General features: G+C 38.1%; 1 protein-coding gene across 1 annotated transcript in view; it reads right to left on the reverse strand.

The window, feature by feature from the left end:
* The window catches only part of LRRIQ1 (leucine rich repeats and IQ motif containing 1), a 318,462-nt gene that overhangs the window by 165,087 nt on the left and 140,065 nt on the right, over positions 1–13,310 (reverse strand). The window contains exon 14 of the mRNA XM_073620214.1: positions 3,284–3,451. Coding sequence (XP_073476315.1) covers positions 3,284–3,451 — 168 coding nt within the window. The remainder of the gene's footprint in view (positions 1–3,283; positions 3,452–13,310) is intronic.

A 13,310-nucleotide genomic window follows, 5' to 3' on the forward strand; every position in this document is an offset into this window, starting at 1 on the left:
GAGTTGTCACCACCCCAAGTGGAAGATGGCCATTCCAAAAGGCCAATTTATGCGTATAAAAAGAGAAATTGTACCATCCATGGAGACTACATAGAACAAACTGACATTTTGATCCAAAGGTTTAAAGACAAAGGGTATTCACTCGATTTACCATTAAAAGTAAAAGAACAGGTGGGGGGCATGGACAGGAATGCACTCTTAACAACAAAAAAGAAAGTAGATAAAGAGTATGATGTCACCTTCATTACAGGTTTTAACAAAAAAACAAACAAAACAAAAAAAATCAAGTATTTGGAACAAAGTATAAAAAAACACTGGCCTATGCTACAAAAAGATCCCATTTTAAACAAACTACTACCAAGTAAACCCAAATTTATCTATAATTATCTTTATTTTATACCTGACCCCCCCAAGAAAACAGCAACCACTATATTTAACCTGGAAGGTTTTTACAAATGTGGAAGATGTGGACCCTGTAGGAGCACACGGGGGGGGGGGGCTCCCAGGAAAAGGACATCTTTCACCTCTCACCAAACCAATAAACACTACCCCATTAAACCATTCATAACATGTGGCACTAGACAAGTAACTTATGTCCTGGAATGTACCTGCAACCAGTACGTGGGCAGGATTTCTAGGACGTTAACAAAACGAGTCAGTGAACACATAACAAATATCTGTAGTGGATTCCCAAAGCATAGTGTGTCCAACCATTTTAGGGTGGCACGCAATAAAGACCCAGCTGGACTGTCCTTTTATGCAATTGACACTGTTAACAGACATTGGAGAGCTGCCAATATGATCCAAAAAATATCCCAGAACGAAACTAAATAGATTTTTGAACTCCAAACATTGACACCATTAGGGTTAAATGTTGAATTGGATCTTAATTGCTTCATTTTTTTATAATTTCTTATAATGTTTTAAACCTGTAGATAATTACCATTATCTAAATGTGAGCAACAAAGTTTCCACAGACATCTATCATTAGAGGTATCAATTCATACTCACAAGGAGATCTGTCTTATTGATTATGTTAATTTATTTTTGTATTAAAGTATAATACCATACAATTTAAATCCATTATGTCACTTATTTCACTGTGTCACATAATATAAATTAAACACTAATAAATTTAACGTAAAACGTATAATTTAATTATCACTATTCAATTATCACTATGAATTTAAATCCACTGTATTTTATTAAAATATATTTTATTTAATGTTATTTATTATACAATTTCACTTATTCAGATTAGATTGCACCACTAGATGGCCTCTTTAAAAATCAACATTACTGTTTTTAAACGATACCTGCCTCATGACCATCAGAGGGCCCGCTTATTATTTATCAACAATTCATTTACACACACACACACACACATATATATATATATATATATATATATATATATATATATATATATATATATATATATATATATATATATATATATATATATATATATATATGTTTATTTTTACTATGCAACTTAGTTAATTCTACTGTAGATGCCTTTTCATTACAGAAATTAGATTGTACGCTCCCCTGAAGTAAAAATAATCAATTAACAAGATTTGAAGTTAGGGTATAAATGCCCTTAACCAATATGGCGAAATCAGAACTTCCTGATGATGGCTCTGTGATTGGCCGAAACGCGTTGAGGTTTTACCGCGTCATCGCAAAACACCCCGGAATCGAGCTGAATGCCGCGAGCAGTGTTTTTCATGAGTGGTACGATTACCCAATAATATAATCACCTGCTAAACACACCGGGTGCCAGGAATATAGGCACTTTCAAATGTGAGTGGAAATATTTTGTTTTTTTACCAAATAAAGTCGTTTGTAATGGCATTGCGCAATGAGGATCTTCTTTTGTCATTTCCATCCATCTATATGAGGTTTTCTTCTGCATGAGACGTCAGCAAACAGACTTCTACAGGGGTATCCCCACACGCTTGAGAGACCACACTAGAGATAGGTGGTCAACATCTAGGGGTGAGTGCACATCCATGTGGAGCATCCAGTCTTAGCACATCTGCACATAGATACATCATTTAAGCACGACTACTTTATATCATCGCCTATTGGGACTGTATCAGATATATATGCGTGTATATGAATTTTATCAACACTAAGTGCAGCAAATTGTTTTTATATTGTCCATTGCTTTTTTAGCAGTTTTTCTTACTGCAGCTGGTGTATTGTTGAATATTTTCTGTTATCCATAGGGGCTAAGGTTCAATTTTTCTTTTTTTTAATACTCAAAGGCAACCAAGACAATGGAATAATTGAATAAATGATTACTTTCCCTACACAAATAGCAAATATGCTAGACACATGCAGATTTGTTCACTAAAGCTGTGCAAAAAAAAAGTAGTAACAATCTACTTCTCAGTGAAGTGGTCCAATCAGATTTCAAGTAACTGAGGTTATATCTGTGAAAACACATTTTTCTTTTATCTATAGAGTACTGCTAGCTACTGCACCTTTTGCCACAATTAAAAAGCTATATGATGGTAAGGTGCCAACATTATTCAAGGTCTGTATTTATGTCCACCTCAAACACCCTTTGCTTGGAGTGATTTCTACTTTCAAAGTGTGCTCTTAATCTGACTGGCTGGGTCTATAAAAAAACATTTTATAGAATTTTAGTTCTTCATCAATCATCATTAAAAAAGAAAGAACAAATGGAGTTAGTCTTTGAAGTGGTTGTAAATCTCTGAAATGCAAAATGAACAAAGCATATCCTTCTATAGTGTGTACTTACCTCTTTTGAAAACATTGGGCGTGATTTCTGCCTGCTCTCTCATTACTCTGCTATCTGCATGGGTCACTTCTGACAGTCTAGCCCAACACCAGACAATGCAGGGAGATGGCTTCCCCTCCAGCACGCAGCAGGTGACTGACAGCCTCAGCTGTGCAGGTTTCCCCATCAAACTGTGTGTAGGGGGGTGTCTATTCCCTCCACTTAGTCTCAGATTACAATCAGCTCCCTGCTCTATGCTGTGCATGAGATCCCTACTCCCTGCCTGCTGAAGCTCAGAAATTCTGGACTTTGAACAGATGCAGAGGAGAGAGGGCTACAGATAAGCAGGTACAACTTAAGTAGGAGGATTTGTTTAATTTCTATGCATCACTTGAGGCCAGTCACTTTACTGCATATATGTAAGGGCTTACAACCACTTTAATGTGCACACAACACAAAAAGACACACAGTTTCTTACTATCTTCATTTATAAAATGCTCATTCTACTTCTAGAGTAATCTTTCTACTTACTCATCTTCACTATTCATTTTTTTCCATAATTTACATATATTGACGATCTGAGTTTGACAGAGAGCCATGAAACTTCCCAAAGAGGGCTTGTGAGGAGTGTAATCCCCAAGATGTAATTCTTCATCATCAAGAAATCTCAATGTAGGCAACGCCTTTAATAAACAGCTTCTAAAATAAAAAGAAAAAAGGTGGAGAATTAATAACAGTAAATATATAATTATACTTACTTTACCATGAATATCAAAATAATTATTTTCAATCTAGTGATACCTGTGCAGAAATTATTTGGAGCTGAAACTGGTACGAACTGTCATTGGGTGAGCATTTGGTCAACAGTTCAGATGATAGTTCAGGTTTTGGGATTAAAGGATAATTTAAGTGTAGGGTCAGCCAGGCTCAGGAATTCTATTCATATTTCATAAAATGTTCCCAGTGTAATATGTTGAGCACTGGGCAATTAAATTGCATACTTATTGGACCACAATGCTGGCCCTTTATTAGTCTAAGCCTCGGTGAGCAGGGGAATTAAAATGGGATTTTATAAAATAACAATTCTATTCTAAAAGCTTTGTCCCTCAATAGATGATAGCGAAAACTAGAAATTTTGCTCTCACTGTAAAATTATTTTCTGGGAGTCCATTGAGGGACATAACTTGATAGTAAAAGACCTTGGTTTATACTGCCGCCTACAGGAGAAATGGACACTAGGCACATAGAAAACAGTAAAGTGAGTGAACATAGAAGTCCCTCAATGTACACAGTTCCTCTCTTTAGTTGAGTGGGCTTTAATGGGAAACAGAGACACTTTATCTAATAACTCATAAGCCTGTATCCAGGTAAATGGGAATTTTTTCCTCTTACGGGACTTTAAAGGGAGAAACCTACTCTGGAGTAATAAGGAGTATGGATTTGTAATGAAAGTGAGTTTTATTAGTCAAAGAGTGGTGTAGATCCAACAAATCTACAAAGCACAAAGTGGATATACAAGGGAATACAGGATGCGTGATACAAACAAAACAAATATGCAATACAAAGTGGAATTCACAATCATAAGACACCGGTACATATGGAACACACATACAGGGACATAACTCAGCACCACCTCTTCAAATTTCACATAAGCCTGTATCCTGTCATATCCAGTAGAGATCTGGGAGCCAAATAGCCTCTTTAAGGACCCTCTGGAATGACAAAAAGGAGAATCTGTCTGCCTAAAAGAAGAGAAAAACGTGAACCCTCATGGCCACATCCAGGCAATGGAGAGGAATCTCTTTGATGTCGGACACAAGGAAGGCAATGCAATATCTTCATGAGGTGAGAAACAGAAACCACTTATGGTAAACAGGAGGTTCTTGGTCTCAAAATAAACTTGTCTTGATCTAAGATTAAATGTGACTTCCTTCCAGGGAAAACTGATACCTCAGAAACCCTTCTGGCCATAGACATGGCCAAACTAAGGGCTACCTTATGGGAAAGTACTGCCCGAAGAAATGTCCTGAATCGGTTGAACATGAGGTCATTGTAACACCGACAATACTAGATTTAAATCCACAGTAGAAGAGGAGGCCTAACAGAGGGAGCAAAGTGTATCGTTTCATGTAGAACAGTACAAATTAGTGAAGAAATAGCAAGAGGACGTTAAAAAAAAAAACAAAAAAGAAAACAATGTAGACACCTGACCTTTGATGGTGCAAAGGACCAAATGTTGTTTTACACCCCAAGTAGAAGAATGTAAGACGATGGTCCAATGCAAAGGCCAATGGGGAACATCCCCAAGAGACTCACACCAGTTCTTAATGAAAAATTTTGCAGGAAGAAGATTTATGAGAAAACACAGTTAGGATTACAGAATCCAAAATGCCCATTTCTCTGAACCTAGGTATCAACATGCAGACTATCAAAGCTAGGAACCAAGAAGTAGAGTTTAAGAAATAAGAGATCAATCCAGTCCAGTAGAAACCACAGCTGGCTAACAGATGAACAAGATACCATACTCTTCAAGGCAATTTATGAGGATGTTGGCTGTCCAAATTTCCAAATTCCATGGAGGAGTGAATTCTCATGATCTTATGCTCTTATGTTGGTGCTACACATGTTGCCTATGCCCAAACAGGGTTTATACCTTATGGAATGGGCTACCCAAAACCCACAAGAATACTGATGGACCCAAAACTAGGTTTGGTGTATGGGGGGTTAAATTAGCAGTAATGGCTCTGTAACCATGTTGTTGCAACATGATACAGTTTTCCAAACAATTCCCTATAACACGAGAAAGGGTCAAAGTCCTGCCACAGTCTCATGTAATAGTGAATGAGAACATGTCGTACACTGCTGTCACAGTCATACATGTGTTAAATTCCACATACCCACAATGCCCTGGAGGCTACATTATCCAAATTCCAGGCAGCTGTAAATCCTTTTGTCAGAGGAGCTTCTGGTCAAGTGCTGTGAGAAGCATGTGGAGAGCAGCTGTTAAGGGTTAACTGCCATTGCATTAGATATTTAGTAGTACCACTCCCTGTGTACTATTACAGAGCTCCTTCTGAAGGGAGAAATTCCATCGGAAGGCAGAGAGCTCAGTGTGAGCACAGTTAAACAGTGCTGCCTCTTTAGAAAAACCTGGCCAGGAAGGGAATTTCAAATGGTGGTTCAGACATACATTGCCTAACCATCAGAAAAATACACACAGGCCCTGGGCATTAATACAGAGGCAGGATCTCCCAACTTGCAAGGCTAATAGTAAAAATTAACAATAAGCACTTAAAATACCCTTTGTCCCTTACGTACAGTGCCAAGCCTTTGCTACAGCTGCATCTGTGAAAGAATTTACACAGCAGAAAAAAAACTCAGGTACACTGTAAAAAAGAAATTCTAAAAACACAGGTCTTGTAAGCCACTGATGAGAAGTGAGTCTTCACTCACGGTTCTGGTCCCAATAAGTCCACAAAGAATCCACAGACATACTGTCCTGACATGAATAGTGGAGTCCTGAGCTAACTGGAACACAAGCAGGCTGTCACTGTTGACTGCAGGGCCCATTGCAGAGAGAAAACAGTATACTCAATGAACTGGCAAAAGCTGTCTCTGTCGGCTGACTTGCGAAATTTTAGGGTTTACAATATCTAGCCTGAATTTAGCTGAGCAGTAGCTTATGATAATAAAAAAAATCTTTCAATTTAGTAAAAAAAATAGAGCAGAAAGCAAGAATCATCCATTCACCTATGGACATTAAGTAAAACTGAACAGGTGTGTGAGGGGATATAGTGTCAAGGGGGCTGACCTTTACTATGTGTCTATTTCTCCTGTAGCCAGCAGTATAACCCTGGGACTCTTGCTATCAAGCCCCTCAATGAACGACTGAGAAAATACATTTTGTTTATGAACAAAGAACTAGAATAGCTCTTTGTTTTATATATCCTGTAATTTATGTTTGTAGAGATAAGAGCTCCTGGAAAGAAACATTAAGCATACTTATTATGTTTTCACTGAACTCTGGCAATAAAAACAGCTTCAGCAATCAGCACTTCTTTGAATAGTCCTACTTCTCTCATTGCTATTTTAGCCATACGTAGACCTATGGTTATTAGGATAGTGATATCTCAGATTACTAAACAGAGTCAGATGGAAAACTAAATCCAGCAAGAAAGGCATTGATAGGTTTGTGGCTTTAAAAATATCTATTATCAAAGACCTTTCCTTTATAGTCTCAACCCTATCCTTTTTGTAAAGAGCAGCTACAAAGTTCACATACATGCATCAGACTTAATGCAGGCTCTTGAGAGGAGTCTGTGCACTTTGTGAGGACATCCAGTAACCCCTGCTATAAGCAAAAGCATGGACACTGAGGGCAGTGTAATGATCTTATTTTGGTATTAGGGACCGAATATGCCAACATACAGTATCTCACAAAAGTGAGTACACCCCTCACATTTTTAAAAATATTTTATTATATCTTTTCATTTGACAACACTGAAGAAATGACACTTTGCTACAATGTAAAGTAGTGAGTGTACAGCTTGTATAACAGTGTAAATTTGCTGTCTAAACTGCTGGCAACAAAAATAAGTATACCCCTAAGTGAAAATGGCCAAATTGGGCCCAAAGTTTCAATATTTGTGTGGACACCATTATTTTCCAGCACTGCCTTAACCCTCTTGGGCATGGAGTTCACCAGAGCTTCACAGGTTGCCATTGGAGTCCTCTTCCACTCCTTCATGACGATATCATGGAGCTGGTGGATGTTAGAGATCTTGCGCTCCTCCACCTTCCATTTGAGGATGCCCCACAGATGCTCAATAGGGTTTAGGACTGGAGACATGCTCGGCCAGTCTATCACCTTTACCCTCAACTTCTTTAGCAAGGCAGTTGTCATCTTGGAGGTGTGTTTGGGGTCGTTATCATGTTGGAATATTACCCTGCTGCCCAGTTTCCAAAGGGAGGAGATCATGCTCTGCTTCAGTATGTCACAGTACATGTTGGCATTCATGGTTTCCTCAAGGAACTGTAGCTCCCCAGTGCTGGCAGCACTCATGCAGCCCCAGACCATGACACTTCCATCAACATGCTTGACTGTAGGCAAGATACTTTTGCCTTTGTACTCCTCACCTGGTTGCCACCACACACGCTTGACACCATCGGAACCAAATAAATTTATCTTGGTCTCATCAGACCACAGGACATGGTTCCAGTAATCCATTTCCTTAGTCTGCTTTTCTTTAGCAAACTGTTTGCGAGCTTTCTTGTGCATCATCTTTAGAAGAGGCTTCCTTCTGGGACGACAGCTGTGCAGACCAATTTGATGCAGTGTGCGGCATATGTTCTGAGCACTGACAGTCTGACCCCCCACCCCTTCAACCTCTGCATCAATGCTGGCAGCACTCATACGTCTATTTCCCAAAGACAACCTCTGGATATGATGCTGAGCACATGCACTCAACTTCTTTGGTTGACCATGGCGAGGCCTGTTCTAAGTGGAACCTCTCCTGTTAAACCACTGTATGGTCTTGGCCACCATGCTGCAGCTAAGTTTCAGGGTCGTGGCAATCTTCTTTTAGCCTAGGCCATCTTTATGTTGAGCAACAATTCTTTTTTTCAGATCCTCAGAGGGTTCTTTGCCATGAGGTGCCATGTTGAACTTCCAGTGACCAGTATGAGAGAGTGAGAGTGATAGCACAAAATTTAACACACCTGCATCCCATTCACACCTGAGACCTTGTAACACTAACAAGTCGCATGACAACGGGGAGGGAACATGGCAAATTGGGCCCAAATTGGGTGTACTCACTTTTGTTGCCAGCGGTTTAGACATTAAAGGCTGTGTGTTGAGTTATTTTGAGGGGACAGCAAATTTACACTGTTATACAAGCTATACACTCACTACTTTACATTGTAGCAAAGTGTAATTTCTTCAGTGTTGTCACATGAAAAGATATAATACAATATTTACAAAAAGCGAGGGGTGTACTCACTTTTGTGAGATACTTTAGCTCCTGTGTTTTGCCACCTATATGTGAATCAAAAAATCCTAGAAAACTTTAGTGCTCTAGCTTCAGTGCACCTACATAAATGTACAGTCAGAAATTTTAATTTTGTTGATCAAGAAGAGAAAAGAAAGAAAAGAGAAAACGCAAAAACAAGATTAGAAAATCATTGATTAGTTCTCAGGTATACAAAAACATTTTATGACGATTTTCTATCCAAACTGCTAATTTTAACAACTAACTTGGGAACACTTAGAAAGATGCACACATATTCGGGTGCTTGTGAAAGACAAGTTATACTGCCTTTTGTTCATAAATATATATTTTTTTCATTCCAAAACCTCTGTGTTTGCATGCCTAGAAAGTGTACCACATGTCCACATACTTCTGCAGCAATTTTATCATTTTATCTACAGCATTGCTGATTTCATATATTCAACCTTTCTCTACTTTCCTTGGTGGACATAAAATTCAAACAATCTTTTCCATATAATCTCCAAAACTTATTCTTCCACCTAATGTTCAAGAGATCTTAAACTAAATAACAGGAGGAAAAAATTGCTCTAGTTGATACAAATATAATTGAACTAACAAATATGAACTTGCAAATCTAGAATTACAAAATTAACTAATTACATAGACTATGTGCTAAGGAACCTCTTATACTTCATCTTCAGTTGCCGACCCAGCTGAAAAGTGACCTACAATAATAATGCAGGTAACGACTCTACTTTGGAGATGTGATGTTGCATCTGCAAATGTGGTTCTACTTCCTCAGCTGTAATGCTCTTTATTGGCACCCATATGTATACGGCCTTACAGACCAGTAATAAAATGATGTAGAAATGACGAAAGAATACAGTGCACATGAATACATTGTAACACAATAAAACATGGAACATTGCAACTGGATTGTCAAAGGGGTGTGCAAAAAAGGAAAGAAAAACTTCAGTTAAAGACGTAAATAAACAGTAAAGCAAAATGGCAATAACCACCGACATTTATATTTTCAGTACTCTAGTATTTCTTCATACAGTATTTACGAAGCTGATATAGAGTTCTACACGAAGGTGAACACTGTTCAAAGTGTTAAAAACCAACTTGATTTATATGAAATTTCCTTTTACAGAGGACATTGATGAGTGAAAGCGTTATGACCACTGTGAATTAATATGAACAAACCAGCGCTGAATAGTTATAAATTAAATACGTGCCAAATCAATTTGATGAATGTGTTAAGAAATATATCTGGGACTTAGAGGATCTCAACAGTAGTTTTTTTCCAGCTGTTCCTCACATGTTGAAGGGCTGAGTCAATATTTCATTTAGTGAAAACTTCCTAGTGAATACTCAGGCACTCAGATGGCTGCATTAATCATGGCTGCAATGAAATGCATTCCCCTAAGGAGTGTAAGAACTGATCCATGGGTTTCATTTGTAAAACACAACTTCTTAGTACATGGGTTTTGATGGTGTTATCACTGGCTGCACATGAAAGTAAGCAGTCGATCGGAAAATTTTACGGTTAATTCCTTAGCAGGTATCAAGGGGTTACATAAAGTTCATTAACGTATACTGTTTGAAGAAATTCAACTCTGAATTCAACAACTCCATAATTTTTAATATACCATTATTCATAAATATGTCCAAGAAACATAATCCCTTGTCCAAAGAATAAAAAATGTGAATGTTGAATTGATTTATCCAAGTCCACAGCTGATAAAACGCTAATCTAATATTGAATTAATGTAGACAAACACTTGAAACGCACACAACACGTGCTCATATTCACCAATTATGCCTTGATAGAGTAAGTGGTCATGTGAGGAAGAATCACAGCTGGATTTAACAGGACACACACTTCTTTGAAGAGAAACTCCATTGTTTTTATGCAAGAAAAACAATAGCTGCTACCTTTGGGCTATTTAATTTAAATTTGGGGACATTTGATTTAAATATAAAATGTGTTAAAACTAGAAAGCAGAAAGGAGCAGTGGACTCTTCAAATCTTAATTCATATAGGACCAGGTTACTTTGCGGAGTGGAGGTGGAGGGAGTTGCTAGGAAAACAGGTGACCGCAACAGACTATAGCTTGAGACTAATGATTCTGAGCTTTCATTCAGCTCTCAAAGCCACCTGAGACAAAACCGTTTAGAGAGCTGGAAGGGCACACACACTAAAACCATCTGCTTAATCATTAAATCCCAGATTAGCAACAGAAGTGGCAGTAGATTCAAAAAAGTGATTCAAACAAACCAATGCCTGGCCACCAGAGACATAATGTGTAACACTGCCAAGTCCCCATTAAACAACATAGACGACAGGAGATTCAAAATGCAGTTTGGGCATAAATAGTGACGAGGACAGGAAAACTAAAATTGCCACAGCTCTGGTGCTGATAATTCAGAGAGGGATTAGTGGCCTGACCTGGAAGCAGAGTCCAGGACAGTCCCTCAAATAACAAAGCAAAACTGCCTAAAATATATCTGAAAATTGGAAATAAATAGATGTTAGGAAAGGTTGAATTGTTGTAACATTGGGTTATCACAAATAAAGGTTGTAACACAGTACACAGTTCCCATATTTGCAAAAAATTGCAAGTGTGGGAAAGAATGTAATGGTAGCAATTTGTGGTGAAATATAACAATGTTGTCTGTATTGATCCTATCTTTTGCCTTCTGTAAAGCAAAGGTCTGCTATGACAGTGGGTACAAGTGGGTAGTCTTATTGTGCAACAGCAATAAGTATAATATACCTGAAAAAGCAGTATTCCTTTTAGCCACAGTGCAGTTGTATGCATCAATTTATATAACCAGAAACATCATTTCCATGTATTCAGAGCTGCTGAGGGTGTACCAATGATTTATGCCTATAACTGAGTTTCTACAAGTATTTACTTCTGTCCTCTTCACTTTCCATTTATTTACTGTATACATCAAAAAAGTATAGCAAGTTGTTGGACAAAAGAACATTCCTGAACAAACAACTTAATTAGTCCACATATGTCTCAATGATTGAATGTGAATACTGCAATATTTAAATTTAGGCATAATGTGATTTCCATTACTTACTTCTCTGATTTTTTAAACAAATGCAGCCAGCATGGCATGATACTTACAACTGAGAGAAGTTGTATACTGTAGCTTCAGAACTCCAGACCCAAGATCAAATCTTGCAAGCTGAGCCAATGCTGCAAATGAATAAGGTCCAGCTTGCTTGTTCAAGCTCAGAATGAAGCAAGTCATATGCAACTTGGCAAAATGGAAGTCTTTCTATTTAAACTTAAAAATGTGCATAAAATAAGTGTGGGTTACAGTTATTGTAACATGGTTAAAATAGTGGTGTAGGTCCCAGAGGAGTCAAAATATCCTTAGGAATCAAATGGAGGGCCCCTAGTAGTCCCACAGTAGAAAATACTGACAACAAGGATACAGTGTTGCAACCATAAAGTGGAGGTTTACTTATGACATCACCTGGGGTGGGAACCATTCAGGGGTATGGTTCAAGGAAGCACTGAAAGGATGATAAAATGACGAGCAGTGGGTTAAAAGCACTCTTTAATAATGAACTGCAACTTCCACTCTGCATATATTGCATATTTAATTGAAGGGTTGTCACAGGAGGCAGTGTAACCGATTTAAAATAAAAAAAAGTCCCTTACAGTCTCTTAACTGCAGCAAGATCAGATTCTACTTTAATGCAGCCTCTTTATTCACACTTGCACTTAAAGTAATGTTGATATACTTTCCAATACCAGCACACACGGTTGATTTTTTACAGAAAAACTGCCACTGGAATGCACCACACGGGTTCTGGTCCCAATAGAGCTTTGCAATTGATCCAGACAATCCTTGCTTGGCAGTGCTGCTACTCTCAATCTGTGACACTCAAGGTCTTCCAGTAAAGCTTCCCTCTATAACTGCTCTGCTTGCTTAACATTAAAGCGGTCTTTCCCCTGGACTGTCACAAAGAAAGTAAAGCCAGCATGCAAAATGTTGTTTAAAAAAACATAACAAAAATCGGATTTTTGACTTACCAGTAAAGTCTATTTTTTGAGGTACAATACAGGACACATTGAATCATTAAAACTGAGAAATATGCAACTACCTTCAGGTAATTGGACATTGGCAAAAAATGAAATACTGCAGGAGCACCCCTTCCATTCCGCACTCCCAGCTAGCCTCAGTTTTATAGCTAGCAAAGTAATAAGCATAAAGGGGAGGGCCAAGTGTTCTGCACTGTGCCAAATGGGCGGTGAGTCAAAATCCCTGTTTTACTGATTGTACAGTACAGGACACAGGCTGCTATAAAACATTATGAATGGGATATTTAAAGCAATCCAGCTGTTGAATGGGCACCATAGCAAACAATGCCAACACGTCCACAAAACAATCACGTCAAAAAGCACTCTACATATTTCAGAGAGCAGCCTATAGTACCTTACACATGAAACTGACATCAAAGGATTATTAAACATCCATCTGGTAGAAATTCTATGTATGAAATGAAGCTCAGGAGGAATGTGCTTTATCAGGAAGAGGTGGAA

This window comes from Aquarana catesbeiana, linkage group LG03 (assembly GCF_042186555.1).
Source record: "Aquarana catesbeiana isolate 2022-GZ linkage group LG03, ASM4218655v1, whole genome shotgun sequence".
Lineage (NCBI taxonomy): Eukaryota > Metazoa > Chordata > Amphibia > Anura > Ranidae > Aquarana > Aquarana catesbeiana.